Source organism: Dermacentor andersoni, chromosome 10, assembly GCF_023375885.2.
Source record: "Dermacentor andersoni chromosome 10, qqDerAnde1_hic_scaffold, whole genome shotgun sequence".
Lineage (NCBI taxonomy): Eukaryota > Metazoa > Arthropoda > Arachnida > Ixodida > Ixodidae > Dermacentor > Dermacentor andersoni.
The window spans coordinates 120208986-120231189 of record NC_092823.1 but is presented as its reverse complement, the minus strand read 5'-3'; the positions used below and the strand labels follow the sequence as shown (position 1 = coordinate 120231189).

The following is a 22204-nucleotide window of genomic DNA, read 5'->3' as shown; positions in this document are numbered from 1 at the left end:
CGGATTGGGCGAGGGAACCAACGCGAGTTAATTACATTTTATTTGAAATCAAGAAAAAGAAATGGGCATGGGCAAGACACGTAATTAGGAGGGAAGATAACCGATGGTCATTAAGGGTTACCGACTGCATGCCAAGGGAAGGGAAGCGTAGCAGGGGGCGGCAGAAAGTTAGGTGGGCGGATGAGATTAAGAAGTTTGCAGGGACAACATGGCTACAATTAGTGCATGACCGGTGTAGTTGGAGAAGTATGGGAGAGGCCCTTGCCCTGCAGTTGGCGTAACCAGGCTGATGATGATGATGATGATGATGATGATGAAGAACCATAAGCAGTAAAAAAAAGTTGAACGTTGATTTTCTAAATGAATAACTTTCGGAAGGAGATGTTCTCGTTTGCTTAAGAGTGGGCGCTTTGAAAAACCACATACAAAGGCTACGCCGCTATTGATTCCTGTTTTGATGCTAAAACAAAAAAAAAGAATGAAGACAAACTGAAAACGCTGTTTTACGACTCAGTTTGAGCCTGTGCACTTTGCAGCAGGCGTGGCTGATATTTATTTTTAAGGCAGTCTCAGGAAGGTTCCATCTGATGTGTTAAATGCTTTTTCCACAAGCTTACGTCACCGGCAGCTATTGAGTTCACTGACTAAGTATTCACTTTGTCCAGCATCGCCCGAGGTGGCGCAATGTCTACGTCACCTTGCTGCTTAACACGTGCTTGACTCCTGACCACGGTTACCGGATTTCGACGGGGCGAAAACTGAAAGTAGAAAGAAAGGTTCATGTGCCGACCTCTATGTGCACGTTAAAAAAGCCCAGGTGGTCTGCTAACCACCAGGTTATCTCGGACAGTTCCGCAAGGTTAGGGCAAATTGTCACTGGAGTTTTAATGTATGTCAGCACAAAACAGAAAGGGACAAGACATACACGCAGTACTTCTTCCAAGTGATCTTTATACAGGTGTCACAATTCATGTGGAGATCTGTGAAAATGAAGTAATATTCTTACACTGAAATTTCGCTTAGCATGAATGAAAACAGGGGAATTAAACGGGAAACCCGGGATAGCAGATGCGCTCGAACGAAAGCATTGAACAAGCTATACAAGTAACGCGCCGCGATGTCCCAGTCAATGGCAATGGTGTTGCGCTCCAGAGCTCGAAGTTGCGGGTTCAATCGCAATAGCGGCGACCTCATTTCGATGAAAGCGAAATCCAAAAACTGCATTGCTAAGTAAGTTTTTGCAATACTCAGATTTAAGTGCACGTTACGGAAACCAGGGGGGTCAAAATTAGTCCCGAATCCCCCCCCCCTCCGACGTGCCTCGTACTGATACCATGATTTCGGCAGGCAAGAGCGCAAGTTTTAATTTTTGGAGCTACCAGTGAGCGTGAATAAGAACTGACAAAAAGAATAGTAAAAAGACAATCCTCCACGCTAGCAGACAGGAAAATTCCTTCGTTGGTAACAGTCGTTGCGGAAACTCACGATATCGGCCGTCTCCAAGATATCGAGAGTTGTTTGATCGCTGCTTTTGCCAACAGCGGCGATCACGCGTTTACGCGATGGCTCTGTTAGCATGGGGTCTTTAGAACTTTTGTCTGAGAAAGAACTTTCCTAACTTGCCAGCATGTAGTGACGTCCTCTGGCAATTGCGTGAAACAGCGCTTATCTCAATTTCTTTTTCACAAGTCCCGTAGTGGGGAAGAAGCTGTCGCATGGAGATTACAAACAGGGTAGTACTCTCACCTTAACGTGCTAAGGAAACTGCGTCCCACACGATATAAGGACAAATGTCCATGGTGCAATGAGAAACCTACATTATACCACATAACATGGGCGTGTCAACAAACTGACGTAGTCCCAATCATGTCACGCCCAAGTGCGGAGCAATGGGTGGCACTGCTGTCCAGCGACCGTTTCGAAGACCAGCTAGGTCTAGCACGGCGTGCACGACGGACAGCAGAAGCCAACGGAGCCCTGGACTGAAGGTAGCCGACCATTGCGATAGAGCACGGACGAAGCAGCGGGTGAAGACCTCCGGGGAAAACACCAGGAGGAAGACTCTCCTGAAGAATCCGCCCCAGCCGCAGAAGAACACAATTACTAGAGCCTCAATAAATTTTCACTCACTCACTCACTCACTCACTCACTCACTCACTCACTCACTCACTCACTCACTCACTCACTCACTCACTCACTCACTCACTCACTCACTCACTCACTCACTCACACTTACTAGATGCGTGTTGGACTTGTTCAGCTGTATGACACACGGTGATTTCATCCAATATCTGGTTACACGCTTGAATTTAGGTTTGGGATTTTCCTCTTCAATTTAAGGGAAATCTCAGAGTATATCTTTTTTTTTTCATACACGTCTGCAAAAGTTGTTCGCAAACATGTATTAAATATCAGTGCAAACATCGCGCTTTTGTCTCCCCACTTTCTGTTTCACGCTGACACACATACAAAACATCTCTCAGGGTAGAGCGGCCACCAAGGTAAAGAGATTTGTCTGAGGCAAGCACGCACTTTCTTGAACCGTGGAGTTTTGTTCCCGGCAAGCTCAAAATGAGCGCTTTTGCAGGATTTAGCTACTACTGTGAAATAGTTTACATTTTTTTTCTCGCTTAGCTGGAGCGATCGTGACCGAGCTTTTAGTGGTATCTGTCTGTGACTACGAATGTCCAAAAACAATCCGACATATTACAATACTCGCAAAGTGTGGACCTGGAGTTGAAATCCCGGGCACACGTTTGAAATGACAGGTTACAAAATGTAAATATAGATAAGGGTTTGAAACCCCGGATAACGAGTGGAAATTGATATAGTTGTTATTATTTCCTTGTTAAAGAAACCGCATACTGAAACTATCAGATCCTCAGTTTGGTTGTGACTTTTAGGCAAGTCACAAGACTTAAAAAGCTTCAGTTTAGCGGTCACTTTTAGACAAGTCACACGAACGCTATAGAAAGCCTCCCTACAAATGCGGCTCGATTCGGCACGCGCATGCCTCGCAGATAGAGGGAGGAAAACACGAAACAAAGCCGTCGCGTGCTAGCAGCGGAAGCGCGCTGGTCGCGCGCTTCGTTACGGAACGCCAGTCCGCCATTGTGCAGTAGAGGAGCGTGACGGAGAGTCCGATTCCTGTTGCACAAAGGCGAACGACGGAACTCCCACACCGGCCTGTCACCACGCGCTAGCGCCCAAAACAACGAGCACGTTCTGGGAGTGTCCGGCTGGTTATGTTTGTCACACCTCCACGTCTAATTGTCACTAGTTTCTCTCGTTTTGTTTCCTTTTGTCACATTCCTGCCGCTTTCGCAACAACTCGGTTTTGTTTCCAGCCCTCCTTTTTTTCTTCTTGGCGTCCGCTGCGTTTCTCACTGAATAGTCTAGTCTTTGTTGCTTGTTCATTTGTTTGTCATCACCACTTTGTTTTTTTGTTTTCTGTGACGCTTAACGGCTAAATGTTCCGTGCTTTTTGCCAAGTGTTTTTAGTCTCCAGGCATCACGGGTTGCCGGCGTTTTCCTGTAAGGAAACAAAGAGAAGACCGGGGGGTGAGGGGACCGGAGGAGAGGCAAAGAGCATGAAAGTAGTCTTCGTTTTGGCGTCTGTACGTACTTTTGGGCCGCTCCACATAGCACGGTAAACGATGAGGTTAACGCCGTTGCGATATGGAGCTAGAGATCTGCGCCAAGCAGCGACTACGGCCGCTTGATGGGGGTGATGAGAGCTCGATGGGAAATTAATCGCGAATCGCGGAGAAATTGTTTTTGCTCTTACGTCTAAAACTTGCGTGAAATGACATCTCGTGCTTGGACGTCATGGTGAGTACCTTCACAGTTTACAGTGCGTAATCATGTGACATTTGCGGTGGGAAAACACTGATTATAGATACTAAAGATGGATCCCGAGCTTGTTGTGAACAGATGCTTTATCAGCTACCGTCTCAAGCAGCTGCGGTCTACCACCTTAGACGAAGTGTAATTGTTGCGAACTGTCATGTTTACAGCATTTATTATTAAAACTGACATGTGCAACAGGTACTGGGCAGCGAAAACATGTGATAGCGCAAAGGCATCCTTACAAATTAACAATGATTTAAAAAGCCGCAAAGGATACTTAAGACTGCGGTAGTCTGAAGTAATCCAAACGAGACTATTTATTTGTCGTCCTATTTCCTGACCCTGCGTAACTCTGGAGATGTTTCAAAGCTGCTCGCAGTACGTAGAATCACTGATACGGCGGGCGCTAGGCTGCAAAAATTTTCTGTTAGTCTGCGATTATGCCGCGTCTTCGGGGCAAACGGTGCGGATGTCAGTGTTCTGTGCTAGTGTTCCAGTGTTCGAATCTTACCGTCGCAGCATTTTAATAATGTTTATTTAATTGCTTATTACATAGTACTTTGTTGAAAATCACGAGTTTACGAAGTTACGAAGCCATTTGAAGCCAGAACGATGAAATTAGGCAAATTCATGCACTACACCCACTCCCATGCTGGGGTTAAAACCGCCCTGCTTGCAGCTCCCGTAGATACTAGCAAGAGCATTCTAGTAATAATTGTATGAAACTAATATATGTAGACTATACAAGTATTGAGCTTCGATGTAGCAGAGCATTAGAAAAGTCTAGGGTACAGCGAAGGAATGACATGGGATATACTAAAGCGTTTGCAGGGTACCTGCCCATAATAAATGGCTCCAGCGTCCGCTGCTACAATCAAACGCCTGTTGTAGAACGTGCCCTGGCCTAAACCAGATCTCATGCCGCGACCTGCAGACAGTCGGCCTTCATCGCACGAGACCACCTGACTATGATTCTTGCCTCCATGGGACCAGCCATGGAGCACTACTCATGCAGTACATCGCCGAAACCAGGCTACATTTATCCATTTGTTCGTTTTATGCCGCTTGGTACAAAAAGACGCCGTAGTGCTTCCAAACGGTGCGAGGACTTGGTTATGAGCAGCTTCGCTGTCTTTGATAGAGAAGTTCCTCAGGTTGGCAAGGTTGGCATACATCTGCGAAATTTTTGTGTCATCTTACACCTTAGTATACGGGTGTAAATCGGTCTATAACTCACACCCTCACTCTCAAAGAAGGTGCAAGAATGTGAGGTATGGACAAATTTATACCCTTATGCACGCTGAGGGGTGTAAATTCCTTTACACTGTACCCATTCCTCTTAAGCACAGCAGTTGTCTAGAAGACTTTTAACCCAGGCCAACTTCTCCACTTTTCTTCCAATTATTTCTGTCTCTCTACCTCTCTCTCGTCACCAGCCAACGTATGTTCAACGTCAAGAAGAATCATAACCTGCTGATGTTCTGCGCTGTCGAAGTTGAACATTTATTCACTATGAGGCCACGTAGGCAAGATGGTGCATGTATCCTGCAGACAGTTGTCCTACAGTCAAACAGTGTAGTGGGACTTCCTATAATTAAATGTGTAAAACAGCAGTACACATGCACAACACAGTATATCTATTCTATTAGTGCTTCAAGGCGGCATAATTAATTAGTTCCAAGCAATATATTCGCGCTGTGGGCACGATATTACACGATTCAGCTTGAAGCACCCAACACTTCCAAGCCTAAGCGGAATCGTACATCTGCATGGTTCGGAGTTCTTGATTTTCTTGCGTTTGTCCCGAGTTGTCGATGTCGTCAGCCACCAGTTATGCGATATTCATGTAGCATACATTCATTATACAGTGCGAATAGATAGATCGACCTTACACATAATATTTAGTTCTTTTACGCAGTGAAAATGCGCATTCTTGAATACCAATATGTTACGGAGCACAAGATATTGCGGACGGTTATCCACGAGATGCAATGTTAGCTTCAGGATTTCCTCTTAATGGGTATGACTATTCCGAATCATGAAACGTCCGATAACTGAGACAGTAAAGCTGAAGTCGGATTTAATATTTAATTGCCGGATTGAATTAAACACAAAAGGAAAGAAACAAATGAACAAACACAAACTGCGGCTGTTCTAGCATCTGAATAATAACGGGTAGTACGGTATTAGCTTCTGGCTCTTGCAGAATTATTCAAGTAGTTGTTTTCCTACATTTAGTGCAACGACATCAGTCATCGACCGTGATAGCACTAAAAATAATTTTGGAGATATTGTTTTTTCTTCGCAACTACGGAACCAATTTTGATGAGGTTTGATGCATATAAAAAAAGCTAAAATGTAGTCACTCTATGAAGGATACTTTATTTAAATCGGGAATTTTATGAGGAAATTCATAAAAATATTCACTATATATACGCACGTTTTTCCGCGTGTGCATGTGAATATAACATGTCAGTGTAAAATATAGTTTCGTATTGGTGTATGTATATGTACTTTTTTCTCGTTCTTCACAGCTTGGTGCGAGCAGTTTCTTTCTTTTTTTTTCTTTGTTTCTCGTATTGCTTTTTTTTCTCGTACAGGTGTACGACATACACTGCTGTGTTGCCGCTGTCGCCGCGTTCTGTAGGGCCCCAGGCCTCGTCAAGCTGCTGAATGAGTAGCTTTTTTTCTGGGGTACATTCTTCCTTGAGCAAAATAATTGTTTCTGGTTCTGATTTAAAAGCCGTCTACCAAGTTTATAACTCTGTAACTGAGCAATATAACACAAGTTGATGAACCACGCCTAATATGACATCTAAAGTTGGCGAAATTGATTTATTGCACACCGCTATTAAATATGCTACTAGTTTGTCACTAGGACTGTGGCAAAGTACTTGCAAACATCGTAAAAACAGCACGTAAGCTGTAAACTTGCGTTGAAAATTTGTCCGTTTAAACAGTAAATTTGTCCACTTGAGGTGCTATAACAGATACTGTTTACAGAACTACGATATCGGTCCTTGGCGCTGTGTTAAATATGTAAACTTCGTGCTTGAAATTTTTTTTTCAGGTTACCAGTTTTCCTGAACTTTCGCAACAAATTCCAGGCACTACATAAAAATTCTGCTTCATAGAACCACTAAAACGTAATTTTTTTACTAAAATGGAACAAATTTATTACAACTTTGTCTAGCGGTTGTCCGATAAAAGCATTTCTGTGTATGACATGGGTTTGAATTCCAATCTTAGATTTGGCTCAGCGCTAAAGATTCCTCTTCAGACATTATTACTTATACCTATTACTGCAAATATTCCCAGAGGAGCAAAATTTTTCATTTTACTTTAGCCTGACATCATACCGTGCTCTTTTTTTCTTTCTTTAATGATATTGAGCAGGCAACGATTTCCATCTGTCAGCACCACAGAAGCTCCGACTTGACAGCCCTGATTACGGTGGTTTTCTTCGTATTGCTAACTGTCACTCGTAAGTTGCACCAGTTTCCTTTTTTACTAACCTTAACCATCGTATGTCATTTGTCATCGCATTTAGGGTGCTTTAGGCACATTACCAGGGCTGTACATGATTGTTCTGCTGGCTCTCTAAAACAACCTAGACTGCGATTGTGCTGGCGAGCTCTCTTAAATTGTAGTGATTCTTTAGCGTACTGGGACATGGTAGCTTTTGCTTCTAGAGTCGTTTATATTGAAACTTAGCTTTTTTGCTATTAATGTCGATAATTTTTATACCGTTCTCTCTGAACCTTTACATTCTCTACTGAAAATGGTCTTATCGATCGATAACTCCATGTCACATGGCTTATTGTTACTGTGAAGCTCATCACGGTTTCCAGACTTGATGTACGCCTTCACATCTGTGATACAAATAGCCGTTCTTTTCGTTTTACGATGTGTTCTTTGATGTTTATAGTTTGTGCGGTAGGATCTTTGTTATGCTCCCACAGTCGCCATGAGTGGTAATATCATCAGTGGTTTCGTTTAGATGCTGTCGCGGTTGGGTTTACCATGATGTTACCCCAAAATTAAAAGGAAACAAAAGAGGAGAATGAAATGAACGCTTTGGCGCGGCGCCATGTCGCAGAAACAGAGCAGGGAAATGCATTTCATGTGATTGCTGTGGTTGCTAATACGAGTTTTGAGAAGTGTGGTGATGCGCAGAAGGACGGGGCTTCGGGTAAGAGTATTTATTACAAGGCACACTGCTAGCGTTTACGGTACGTTTGAGCATCACAGAGGTCGGCGGGCGCAATGACGCTGGGAGAGCAATATTGGGACACTTTCTTCAAGCACAGTATGTCCGAGGTATTTTTGTGTTGCGTACGCCGTGGCCCTCGCTGAAAGATCGAAGGAGAACTCCAGTATACTATAGTTATTCTTGTTGGCAACGCCTTTGTTAAAAGCAGATGGGCCACGGTCGTTGCTTCAGTAGTTTGGGGAGCTCTGGTTGGCCTTTGCGCCATAAGATAGCCCCCCCCCCCCCCCCCATTGTTCTGGTATTCCGTAAACTGTGAAACGTTCGCGCATATTCTGAAACTGTTGTAAAGACTATTTTCCCAGGCTGTATTTAAATCAATAAGAGGCTCACCACAATGTCACGAACTGAAGGGAAACATTCGCCTCTCTGTGCGAAATAACGTGAAGGGCTAGTCGTGGCGCGTATAGCGTCCACATACGCAGCAGAACACCCAATCAGTTAGCGTTTTGTGCAACCGTCTGAAGAACGCTCGTTACAAAATTCCCATGATCTTATTCTCTGCAGCGTGACACCTTATTACGCAATGCGAAATATTATGTTGCCATTCACCTAATGGTATAGCACAAAGCTACAAAAGAAGCCTATGCAAGTTTTTGAGGAAAAAAGCGTTGCCATTGTCGGAAAATTCATACAGGTCCAAGGATCAAACCCAGGACCAACTATTTTTCATGGACTCTTTTCCCAGCAGAATTAGTCGACAACTTGAAGTGCACGAGCACTGAATCAACAAATGAGTTATGAGGAAATTTCCAAGGTGGAGAAGGTTTCATGAAAGAATAATTGTGATCTAATCCGGAAGAGCGACGCAGCTCCAAAGCAGCAATACTCATCGAGAAATCAGGGGGCGCTTATTTTGAGAAGACGGATGACAGATGACACATTGCGACACAGTTCTTACACCTTGTCGAAATAAGTGTCAGCTGATTTTCCGGAATGTACGAGCCAACTAGCTCAAGCCGAGGACCATTGTAAAACATAATGGATTTCTCTTCTAGAACTGGGAAACGAACATTTTCTTCAAATCGAAAGCCTTATGTTGCATAAATACATTCTCCACGTTGGTTTTCTTTGCAGCTTCCTGCTATACTGTAGTTAGCCTTTTATAAACTGCACTCCACTTCGTGCATTACCGCTGACCTGATTTGCTAGATGAGGTGAGGCTTCCTTTCAGCTGGGTATTTGCCACCGGATGCTCTGCTTTATAAAAAAACAGTATTTCGACCCACAAAGTAGGGTCAGTGAACGCGCACCTGTGTTCCGCATAATCGGAGAACCCATCCCGGCATAAAACTTGTAAGCTCATGGGCAACTCCAAAGCACGCAAACCTCTCATTGCTGTGCTACGTGATATTCAACAATTTCTTTGATTTCCCTCTGACATTTCTGATGTTTGGTCTGCGCCAGTCTCAATATACTTCACATATGCCGCAGGGTGTCTCACGTGCGCATTCCTGGTCAATCCTCCTGAATAGGTAGGTGCCACTGCGTCTTGAGAGGAAGCTTTAGCTCGGGCCCAACTCCAACAGGGCCTATTGAAATACGCGTAAAACATAAAAACGTTTCTCTGAGATGACCCCTGGACCAATTTTAATGAAACTTCTTGTATCTGAGAGAGAAAGTTAAATTATAGTAACTGTTGGAAGCGGAATTTTGATTTAGGGACTGAATGTTATTGAAATTTTTTTCAAGAATTCTGAAGTTCGACAAAACTAGAATAACGAAGTTTACAAATTAATAGCTCTCCGTGAAAAACAGAAATCGCGGTTGTGTAAACAGCATTCATTAGGTCATTCAAAGTGTGCATGTTTTATATTCCAATTTAGTATATTACATGCCTTTTTTACGTTGTGTACAAGGGTTTTGAAATGCTGTATTTACACATTACTAATTTTTTTAGATTCATGTTTAACATATAAATTTTGTCCGCTTTAGATGTACTATGATATGCAATGCGCAGAAATGTGATATATTTTTTTCGTTGTTTACATAGGGAGTTGTAAACTTGATAGTTTCGTCTCCTGAAAATTTTCGATTTTTGCCAATTTATAGTAAAAAATTTGCGACCTAAGTAAACAATTTGAAACCAACAGACACTAGATTTTAGGCTTTTTTTTAATGCAGCAAACTTCCTCAAGCTTTGTGCAGTGGTTGCTGAAAAAAACGAATTCTCCTTTTACGTGTATTCAGATAGGAGCACCCAAGCTAAAGCTTCCTGTTAAGAGGTATATAAATAATAAATGCTAGTGCAAGAAAATGTTGGCACACCTAAAAAGACCCAGTTCCGGGCAGTGTAGACACGAGGAGTCTCATTGAAAGATCTTAGGGTTGAAATACGAGTGGATGCGTCACGAAAAACTGAAAGAAAAATTGCCGTTTTGTTGACGAGACTGCAGAAAGCGCCCGTGTTACCGCTCGCCGGAAATTACACATAACCCACAATGCAGAGTACCTTAGCATGGCCTCCGAGAGTGGGGGCGCCGGCGGCGCGCTGAAAAATTCAGGGTGCGATGTGCTCGCACAACGCCGTATCAACTAGCCACCAGATGCACGCACCATATGCTTAGGTGCTATTTAAAGACTGCTCATAGGAACACGAGAGAAACACCAACCCAGCAGCTTTGCCACGATTGAATCAACAGCATACACTTATAAACCTTTTTAAAACCAATTTAGACGAAGTGAAATTTTGTTCCACACTTACATATGTACCTAAACATGTGTCCTACTTTTCTTTGCATGCACCTACGATCACCATTTTTTTCCCTCAGCAAGTGTCATACGTCTTTTTCATCTTCGATACAAAGAGTGGGAACAGCTAATGGGGACAAAGCCATGTGCCTGTCATCCACTACCGTTCGCTAATCCGAGAAGATTCGAATGGTTTAGATTCCGACAGTGCCTTGGATCGGCATAGTCCTTACTCCGTTTTCTCCCGTTACCCTGAAGTATCACTTGCCTCACCAAAACCTTCTTTTTCCTGTGATTCACCCATCTAACCCAGTTAGCGCAAGGCACCTTGGCTACGGTCCCCGTGCGTTCCTCTCCAGTGCATCTGGTGCTTTCTGCCAGGAATGCTTAGGTAAGACCTGTTGTTTTAGGTAGTTTGTGCGATTATTTTGGAAGTTTGAATAAACTATTGCCGTTTACTTCTCATAATATGGTCTGCAGCTCTGCGCAGAAAAGAAATAAAACTCCGTGAGGGGAAAATAAATAAACGCACTGGAAGTTTTCGGGCATATAGCTGCATCTTATTCAGAAAGCTTTTCAGTAAGGGAAGCTTTAATGCAACACGAGCAAAAGACAGCCAAGTCACCGCAAGGGGAGGTCGATATATTAGTAACGCCGAACTGCAAGGCGACATTTATTAAGAAATGTGGCCACACAAGCAAGGACGTTCCCATACTCCGCTCATGTACGCAGGTAATTACATAAGCCCAACAAACATTGCGCCCCAGGTACGCATAGGAGGTATTTATTTTGAATCCCCAACTGGAAACAAACTTTATTGTTGCCATATGTTTTCGGAGCTTGGTCGCTAAACTGAGACAAGAAATGTAGCCAATTTTTTGCTAAATTTTTCTGCTATGTCACTAAAACTGTGGCTAAATCTGTCGAGTTAATTTCTAATATATTACATGTTCCGAAGCACAATAATAAAAGCCAACATGACGATAATAGTGATGGACGAACAGTGAATTCACAAGCTGGCCATGAGTGCCTTTATCTTACTTGTATATCTACATAACGAACGATCATCGCTTAAATTTTGCGTTTCACTTCGCTTAAGTTTACAAATACAGCATGATTCAAAAGAACAAAGGAAACCTGATTTTCGTAAACATCTTCTTGAGCTCAACGTTCGCGACAGGAGAATTAAATTCGGCGGCAGGTGCTTTGGCACGTTGTTAACACGAAGATGAGAATTGCGTCAACATTATACAGGTCAAATTCTACGCTTCCACCCTTGATCCACCCGAAAGCCGCCGAAAAGTGTTTATTGGTCAGAAAGCCGTGACAAACGAAAGCAATGCGTTCAGACTTGCATGAACGGCCCTAGCCGCGTCCGTATCTTTGGTCGGCTTTATTGACAGCAGTTATCTCACCAAGTTAGTCCTCCGAGCTTGTTGTTATATGGGCTTGTAGTATTTTCTTTATCGCTATTGTGGATTCAAGATTACTTACTCTTGCAGTTAGTTTTATTCTACTCAGTGTGCTCTACCGAAAACTGTCCACATCGATCTCTCCTGAAAATTGTTTCTGAAGCGAATCTTCATTATGGCAAATATTGCCAGGCTTCGTGGATTGTGGCGACTTCTGTATTATCAAATAGCTCGCACACTAATTAATGAAATGATCCCCTGTGCGGTGGTGGGATCGCAGCTCAGTCTCCCAGTCCCTGCAACCAGATGCTTAGCTACAGGAGCACTAAGCCACAGAAGCACGCATACATCTCTCCTGATAACGCCATGTAGCTCATTGAGATGCTTGGCGTTTGCGCAACTTCTCATAGACCGTGTGAGCGAGGGTGGGAGCTCACAAAAAAAGCAAGCGCCCGGCAGTTTTTTTTTTTTACTGCATGCACGTGCTCTTGCGCGAGACCTTTGTGGCGTCCAAAGGTGTCCAGGCTCCGGTCGGTGGTAGCTAGCGCAGCTTGGCATTTATCCACCGCCTTGGTGGCATTTGGCGGGTTTGTTCGTCACCCGAGTCCAGTGGGCATCTCGTATTCAGATGGACCATTTCATTTTGCCAGTTTACCAAAGTTTTGCTCCCACCGCTTCCCACAGTGCGCGGATTATACACGAAATATTTGTTGTGGCCCGCAGCGCGCTGAATCGCGTACCTCAAGACCTTCATTAAAGTTTTGCGTCAATATCCAGCAAACCAGCGTCAATATCGGCCAAGGCTAGTTTTATGCCTGCACCTTGCATGCCAACATTAGTTTGATTTACCATTGCACGCTGTAGAGGCAGTGGGAACTTCGTCGTGCAAGGATCGGTTTGTTTCTCACCTCCTCTTTCCGAACTTTCAGAGATGGACACAAACGGTTATGTTGACAAGTGTGACATTTTGGGTGGGTTGTAGAGTTGCATGGTGATTGTATCATTATGCATAATTCGTAACTGTAGCGCTATTCATTGTTTTCCCGGTTGGTCACTCCTGCCTTGAGCATTATCTGTCCTTATTAGCAAGTAAAATGACATTGTCGCCATGCATTCAGGACAACAAGAAAATCGAAAGGGCGTCGAGCGACACGTCGACCTTAACGAATCGGCGAAGAACATCTTCTTCCTCGAGACTGCTGGCGCGTCGTGCATCAGCGAGCGGGCCGCTTGCGCCATCGAGTCGGCAGCTCTTCGGCATCCGTACTACAATGTGTGGCTTCTGACCATACTGGACATGCAGGATTGCAGGTAATAAGCCATGAAAGGCATGATCTGAAGTGTTAAAGACGTGGCGAAGCCCGCTGCCGTAAATATGCTAATTTCCAGGAACGTTGCGTGTAAACTCGCTGCTCCTCATGTGTCATTGTGGGATACAGGTTCGACTCGCTATGTTACACTGATATTGCACTTCAACGTCGGCGTCAGAGGCTTTGCTCTATATATACATATATATATACAGCGTCCGGTACTTTAAACAAAGGCAAGCAGACCGGGCTTTTCTGCGTGTGCTACTCTGTCTTCCGCTTCATGAAATCCGCAACATTCCGGGGCCGGATGCATATCACGTCGTGCACGTCTTCTTAGCAGATCTTGCACATGCTCGCAGTAATGTAGCATTGAGAAGCCAGTCATTGCAGAAACGGGGTACTTATAGAGGATACAGAGTCACCCACCACCTCTTTGAAACGATCCATCTATACCGCAGCTCAGAAGCACCCATGCGCATGCGCACACGAATTCATACAAGCGCCCTTATCACGTTTTTTTACACGTGAGGCGAGATTTAAGTGGATTTGTTTTCTTAGTGTTTAGTTTCAGTTGCGGTGTATTTTCGACTTCATTCTACCAAAGCGGCCTTCGGACACTACAGGGAGCCTACCCTACAACAGAATAGTGATGGCTTCATGGCCCATGTATTGAACGCAGTCTGTTGCAAGCAGAGGTTGTTAGCCTATATTAAGTTTGGGGGCGCTATTTATGGAACTACATTCTTTGAAGCTAATGAAAAAGAATATATTTTTATAGCGCCAGAGTGACTTATGCTATGCATATTGATGAATGCTCGATTATTTCCTGTGGAGTAGACTGCTAAATGATTTATAAGTAGTTAACTTGCCAATATAGAAGATTTCCAAAGGGATAGCTACTTATACGAATTGTAGCTTTTTTCTCAGCACTCTTTTGCCATTTTCATCATCACAGTTAAATAGTAAAATTAAAGTAATATATCTCTTGACTGATACTATACGGCGTATCGCGGCCGCATGAGTGATTAATCTTACGTAAACTATTTATCTTACCTAAGCTACTCTGACATGAAAAGCTACGCCACTTCAGATATAGTTTAGAACACTGCGGACGCTATAAAAATTGAAAGAACGCAAAAAGAGCCTGTAATTAAGTGTAACAGAGATTGATCAAGTGCCAAAGGCTGAAACCTAACAGTTATTTCTCAACAAGTGCAATGAGGCTCAAAAAGAGTTTTACGAACGTCGCACCTTCTACACAGGCCTCTCAAGAACTTGCTACAGCTACCAAACTTCCGACTGCTCAACATTGACCTAAACTCAATGGTCAAAGACAGTGTTCTCGTGCACTGGTATATAAAGGACGACTGGAACCACAGTCCTTTCCGTGTAAACCACCTCAGCGACGCCTTGAGGCTGCTGGTCCTGTGGAAGTACGGTGGAGTCTATGCAGACATGGACGTGCTCACCCTAAAGAGCTTCAGCGAACTGCGAAACGTCGTCGCCCGAGAGCTCTTCCCCGACGTCGGCAACAGCGTCCTGGTCTTCGACAGAGGGCATCCCTTCCTCCTCCGTTGCCTTGAAGAGTTCAGCAGAACGTACAAGTAAGTTTGTGCCCGTTCCTTGAAACTGCTCGTTACTCAGCAGACCCGTCATTTTGACGATACTATTTCCTCGCGCTTTTCCCAACCTCTTCTAAAGACATACTTTTTCGAAGTGTGCTATTGCATTTGTCATTGCTAAAACATCGTATTCTTATTGTTTTATCTATATGACTGCGACTTCGCTGCTGTAATATAAGCGTTTTTTTCGGCATATAATATCTCGCAGTTAAACTTTTCTTTGATGACCGCTGCACCATCTCAGTTTTTGCATCTTAACTTTAAACTTCGGCTGTGCGATGTTCAGGAGGGGAGCACACTTAGGAGACGCACCTTTAGAAGCTAGAGTTCTCGGTCGAGAGCGCGGGAACTGTTGATTGTGCGTGAGAAATTTTTCGAAACAGAACGGTGAAGAGAACAAGATGCGCTACAGCGAGAATAAAGAAAGGCACTTCAGTGGTAAATCACTACACTGAAAACGTCGCAGAAGCACTAATACCGTTTGTCGAATTCTCGTCACCAACTTCAATTAGGCGTAAATCATGTACTTGGTAGTTTGGTAACTAAATTGACCAGTAAGGCGCAAGGCTTGCAGTACACTGCAGTTAGGGCTGCCAGAGAATGACCATAATTATTTCAAAGCCCTTTCACATAGTCGCAGCTTTGAAATCTTTGTGCCGGTTCACCACAAAAATGCTAGCTTACTAAGCTCAGCCGTAGGTGCGCGTTCCTGGAACCGCACAGAACGTCTGTGTTTGGCGTATACTGGCATGAAAGAAAGCTTAAATTTCAAATCTATCTGATGTACGCCAACCTGTGAGAATCGTGACATACGACGAAGTCAGCTGGTGGAAGACAGGGACAACAGAAAAAGAGAACGCTGGGAAAGGTCTTCAGACGGCAGTGGACACATTAGGTTGATGAAAATGATGGTGATGACAAACAACTAGGATAACAATAATGATGATGACAATGATGATGACCGTGGTGATGATGACGATTATGAATGGCTATTGCAGATCTCGCAAGTGGGCCCACAACGGACCCCGGCTCCTGGAACGCGTGTTGTCCTGGTTCTGTCCGCGGAACCTTCTCAGGAAACTCCCCCTTGTTGAGTGCTCCGGCATCACGGTTCTCCCAGGCACTGCCTTTTATCCCATCAACTACCTGCAGTGGCAGAAACCATTTCAGAGAAACGCGACGGCGGCGGTGTTGCGGGCCACAACCGATAGCTACGCCCTGCACCTGTGGAACTCGTACAGTCGAGGTGCAACGGTGGAGCGCGGGTCCGCTTACGACATGCTGCGAAAGAAGTTGTGTCCTATAACGAACAGGCTCGCGAAGAACCGCAGCGACCGTAAGAAAAGTTCTGGACGCTGAAGAAACACAACCGTGAGGTGACGAACAGCGTTGGTCGTCATGGTTGTAGCCAAAACATCTTGATAATTGTGTCATTTGCTTATACATGCGGTGTCAGTGGCGAATTATTTTTGCGTTGTGTCTGCACTATAGCCCCGGAACAAATGCTCTTTGTCGGGCACGACACCACGCGGCAGTCAAAGAAAAATGGCCAAGTGTTCCATTGGCTCCGAGATGAGATGGCGAGTTTCTAATCTGCTATATCGTGAAAAATATGAGGTGTCAACGTCATCCTTTTCTTTACCAGCCGTGTGGCGGCAGGTCTGGCAGAATCTAACTGGTAAGCACGGCTGACAGTGGAAATGGTTCTGTTTTCTCACAACTGCGCGAACTTCAACACACAATTTATTTCAAAACCATATTTCATACACTGTTCGAACTTTGTTTATCAATTACCCTTAATTCGGCCCTTATTGTCTATAAATATAAATAAGGTTGAGCGAGAACACGTTTGACGCATGAAAACAGCGAAAAGCACTAGCAATCTGTCATTAGTTACAATTTCTCTGAATGGGTCAGGAACATGAATGTTCCATAGCTCATTATGCTTGACATTTCTCTAATTTTCTTTCAATTAAAAATTGATGTCGTGTAGGGCTTTTTTTTAGAAATCAGGGAAACATTGTGATCATGGCACTATATGACACTCTGGAACGTTTGAAAAAATCATTTACGGCAAAGGCTGTAATCAACCTATACCGAATACACATTGTCCGTTCCGTTACTCACAGCGTGCTTACTGCTTCATCAAAATATAAACAAATGTGTCTCGCATAGTCCAGCGGAAAGACCGGGAAAAAGGCAAGTACATGCCTCGTACAACTTATAGAATGAGAAGGAAGCTAGGGGTGCCTGTAACCTAAAGTTATTCCAGTCTCAATTCATTCTGAAGAAAATCACACTTGGAAATGTAAACTAACGTAAGCGTCGATGCAAGCACGGCTTCTTACCCGCGATGTTGTTTCAACAGCAGAATTAAACACTCTTCCCGTTTACAGGAGGTCAAATTTCTTTGGTATCTAAGCGAATAGCATTGCCAAGAGCGGCAAGTTTTGCTAATCTTACTGGCTGGTGAGAGGCGAGGAGGAGCGCGCAGAAGAGGAAAGGGATTCGGTGGGACTGACCTAGCGCAGTCAAAGTAGACGACCACGTGAGGAGAGTGGTGCCCGCGTCTCCGAATGGGCTCTTTCCTCTTGCTTAGCTTGCGGTGGCTTGTTGACGATCACTTCGCCGTGCAAGGGGTCGTTAAAAATGCCGCCAACCCGGATGCTGTGATGGTTTGTCCAAGCGATGTCGCACACGTGACAAAAGGGCTCGGCAATGTTATGTTGTAGAGCAAAATTTTGTTATGCGCTAAGATATTACTTCTCGCCGGAAACTCCGAGTACCCAGCGCCTAAACGATCGTCGGGCAGCCATCTCCCATTCCTTTTGAAACGAGGCATCCTCAGCCTGTTCCAAAAAAAGAAAGCAAGAAAAGTTCTGTTTTGTTTGGCATACAAATGCGCTTTTAGTGCCTGCGCGTCACTTGGACGAGGTGTGTTTCCGCAGTTTTGTGACGTCGCCTGGCAGACAGGTGAAGCCGGTTTGGCCCAAACGCATTTTCACCAATCGTGGAAGGCTAACGGTGAAAAATGTGTAGATACAAAAAAGCAATGCTTTTCTATTGTTCAACCTAATCGTGCATTGACATGCAAATGTATTGGCAAAAAGAATCAATTTGTGAAGTGTGTGCTACGTAGCTCTTTATGTAGCAGGTTGTGTTAGGTTGTGTTATTATATATAGAATAGGACCATCAAGGGCACCGAACAGTTTACACTGGCTCGCGTCGAGCTCCGCATTTTTTCGACGCTGCGGTCGTGAACCTCATCGTGACCGATCGACAACCCACACCGACTGAACCGGGAAGTTGCGGGGAATCAGTGGAGACTATCTTTCGGGCCTGAGGCGTCTTTGTTGACGACATTGCATTATTGCAAACAACAAGCATTGCAACACAAACGCGACAACGCGGCAGCTGAAGACAGTTCGGAAACCAATACAACGAGACGACCGAGACCAAACAAGTTCTCTAAACTCCCACCCTCACCGAAAGATAACTTTAATATCGTAATAAGATCGCCAACACCAATTCTCTGGAGACAAATTCATCCTACGAATGAAGCTAGGCTCCAACATAGCTATATTTTTCACCACGCACCAGGAGGTGGCAGAGGAAGCTGGAGGTATGCGAATCCTAACCAGCAACGATCACGCAAACGCCGTCAAAGCGTTCGCAGCCACTGGAAAAGACGTGCTAAGAAGGGTGGTTCACGGAATTCCGTAACACGTCCCGCCCGAAACACTGCTTCTTAGCGCGCGGGTGCGCACGCGTGGAGTATAACTCGTACAGGTACGCATGATACGCGCACCAAGGATGCTACCCTGACCTTTACCGGGGCCATACTGCCCAAAACGGTCTAATACGACGGAGGGGTACTTTTGTGCCATCCCTTCCGCTCCACGATTCAAGTCTGCAAGATCTGGCATCATAGGAATAAAAACAGAACGCCGACCAAAGTATGGTTGTCTAAATATCCTTAAAGCATTCGGCTTCCACACGGAAGCCTTGCTCGCTGAGCTGAGAGGCACAAAACCTTCAGGCATGCACGACCCCTAATCTACAGAGTCGAACCTCTTTTCCCTTGTCCCCTCCAACGTGTAAGGTGCTGGCGTAATGGACACACCTTGAAAGCATGTAGGTCTGCCCTCAGGTGCCGAATTTGTGGGGAGGAGCACAATTCCAGCAAGTGAAAACGCAAGGAGGAAAGGTGCTGCCTCTGCAATGACGCGCACTCTGCTAATTATTCTGATTGTGCAGCGAAGGCACAGGAAATGCGAATCCTAGAAATTGTTGAACGAATACGTTGTTCCTGTAGAGAAGCCATAGATACAATTCAGGCCAGGACACAGGGATACGCCGGTGTCACGGCCACTCAGAGGACAGCAACGGACGCGTTTCTTTCACTTTCTATTGCTGATGGTGTCGAAAGGGCAATGAAAAAATGCGTGGAGCGCCTAGTTGGAAACCTTTGCGAGCCCTTGACACAAATCCAAACTAACCAGATAGTACGGATATTCGGTGCAACGACAGCTATTCGTATAACTTCTCAAACAACTGACTGCCAACGTCCTCGCCGCAAATAAACAAGTAACTCCCAATTTCACGTCACAAAATACCCGAATTGCAGGCTCATCTGTCGATCTCAACCAGAGTCAATGTGAAGGCATCAATGATAACACACAGGGCTCAGATGAAATAGGCATGCATCCTAGATCGTTATAACGACGTAGATTTTCCTTGTAAATAAAACAGCTACACTATTCACTCAAAGACCAAAAAATATCTCAAAGATAGCCTTACAAACAAAATTTCTTATAGGAAAGCCTTTTAAGTAAGAAAGTTACTCAGTCAATTCCTTCGCAACTGTAGGATTACTTAAGATTATTCATTGGAATTGATGATCAATTCACTTTGCAGTAGCAGATTTGTTGTATTTATAATCGAAATTATCCACGGACATTATTGCGTTGGAGGAAACATGACTTTCAGGGCATCAATCTTTTCAGTTAACGAACTACTGATATATCTGATTGGATCGTCCATCAAAAGGTGGATGTTTAGCATTCTTTATCACTAATAGAATTAGTCTTAAGGGAAAGATTTCATATAAACAAATGCCTCCCGAAAGTAAAATGTTTGCCTTAGATACAACTACCAGGTTGCCCACCATTCTCGTTAGTAAATTCATACTTTCCTGCGGGTGTGCAGAACACTCGATGTTTGGATTGCGCTGTGACTTCATGGTGTAAGGACAATGTTCTTGTTGGAGATTTCAACTGCCGCCACACGTGCTGAGGTTTTCGAGCTGGCCATGTGGCAAACGCTTGTGAGATTGGACAATAGATAACGATCTGTCTGGTGTGATACCTAGAATTCCTACATTTATTTGTAATCAGTCCCGCTGAGCCTTGAATTTAAGTTGCGTGTGTTCGTCTCTCACTAGCTCATCCTGGACAGCCTCGGACTCTGCCACCAACAGGGTCTAGTTTCCAATAATGTTTGAAATTGCTTGCCCGATAATGCCATCATGCTCACAGGTGCGCGTATTTGTAAATTATAATAAATATAAATTCAATCCTAAGGTACATTTGGTTTTCCGTTCTGATGAGTGTGGAGACACCAAAGCTATGAAACTTTATGCCGTTCTGAAAAGAACATACAAGAAAAGCTTAATTTAGTGTTACATCTGCAAAGAAAGCATGTTATAGCACTTGGTGGAATACAGACTGCATGCAAGACCACCGACGCCGACTAGCAGCTTGGAAGCAGCTTCTTTATAACCATTCCCCCAAATTGGTCTGATTACATATTTCACGCTGCATATTTAAACGCACACTCGCTCAAGCTAAAGAAGATTATGATATGAAACACTATGATTTCCTTTCTAAACCTCAAAACAAAAAGGCGTCGTTTAGATATATGAGATATCGCAAAATTCTGCTACCACCAATTAATATTTAATATGTAAACCTGTCCTCCAATAACATAAGAAAATTTCTAGAACTCATTGCTAAAGGTTTTCGTGTCATTCGTGTCATCGATGTCCTACAATTTGCAAAAACGAGCCCCATCATCAGTGTCTAATGAAGTTACATTGGCTGAATTAGCTCAAGTAATTCGTAACTTACCCATGTCAGCCCCTGGTCCTGATTGACTTAGCGTTCACATGATAAACATTTCATTCGATCTATTTCCTTGTGACCTTCTGAACGTTATATTCTAAACTATTCAATAAACAAAGCTGGATACCTTACAAATAGAAAGTATCTAAAGCAATCCCCATACCTAAAGGACAAGGAGCACGTTATGACATATAAAATATCACACCTATTTCTATTGCTCCTAATATGGCCAAGTTCATAGAGGGAGCATGACATTACAGGATTGCTGTCTGCACGATGGATAATTTAATAGCAAGTTCAAATAGTAGGCTTGAGAGTTGATTGCGCAATATGGTGTGGCCATGCTGTTTTAGAGAGCCGCATCCAACTTGTTCGGAAAAAGACTCAATATTCTGTTTTAGTTACATTAGATATAGCTAAAGCATATGACAGTATATAACATTAAATTTACTGGATATTTGGCAAGGAGATCATTCCCCAAATTACACTATTGCTTGGTTGGCAGAGTTTTTGCGATTGAGCGGATTTTATTGCTGCAGACATAGCTGTAATTCGTCAAACTTCAGACTCGTGTTGTTCCCCAATGAGCAGCCTTGAGTCCTATATTATTTGATATATTAATGAGCTCCATCCCCACTTGTCAGGACGAGCAAGTTTATGTGTTTGCAGATGACATTGCATTCTTCTCGGCTGACCGTGACATTTACGCTCTATACCAAAAACTGCAAAGATACATGAGTATGCTTCAGGTATGGCTTCAGACAATCTGCATGTTATTGAATTTGGGTAATAGCGCACTCTTAATGTTCCCGCTTACCGACCTGATTTCAGAAGCGGGGAAACTGTACGCGGTTCACAATAAAGCTTCGAAACGAGGCAGAAACGAGGGCTTAGTGATTTTAATTTAATACCCAATTCATACAAACA

At 43.9% G+C, this 22204-nt stretch overlaps 1 protein-coding gene across 2 annotated transcripts; it reads left to right on the top strand.

The window, feature by feature from the left end:
- The first annotated feature begins 3379 nt into the window (after window positions 1–3379).
- Window positions 3380–16597, top strand: LOC126544893 (lactosylceramide 4-alpha-galactosyltransferase-like). 2 transcript variants are annotated; one of them, XM_072285018.1, is made up of 6 exons: window positions 3380–3831; window positions 7243–7333; window positions 11124–11201; window positions 13341–13533; window positions 14795–15136; window positions 16153–16597. In XM_072285018.1, the coding sequence occupies exons 1-6, from the start codon at window positions 3829–3831 to the stop codon at window positions 16511–16513; spliced, it is 1068 nt and encodes a 355-aa protein (XP_072141119.1). In that variant the 5' UTR covers window positions 3380–3828; the 3' UTR covers window positions 16514–16597. The 2 variants fall into 2 exon arrangements, with proteins under 2 accessions (XP_072141119.1, XP_050048378.1); XM_050192421.3 differs by having other exon boundaries at window positions 3381–3831; window positions 7246–7333.
- Window positions 16598–22204: the final 5607 nt, after the last annotated feature.

Excerpts from the sequence above, each read along its gene's own strand:
- LOC126544893 (XM_072285018.1), top strand. Across the intron at positions 13,534-14,794 it reads CTGGACATGCAGGATTGCAG|GCCTCTCAAGAACTTGCTAC; the intron begins GTAATAAGCCAT and ends CCTTCTACACAG. Across the intron at positions 15,137-16,152 it reads GAGTTCAGCAGAACGTACAA|ATCTCGCAAGTGGGCCCACA; the intron begins GTAAGTTTGTGC and ends TGGCTATTGCAG.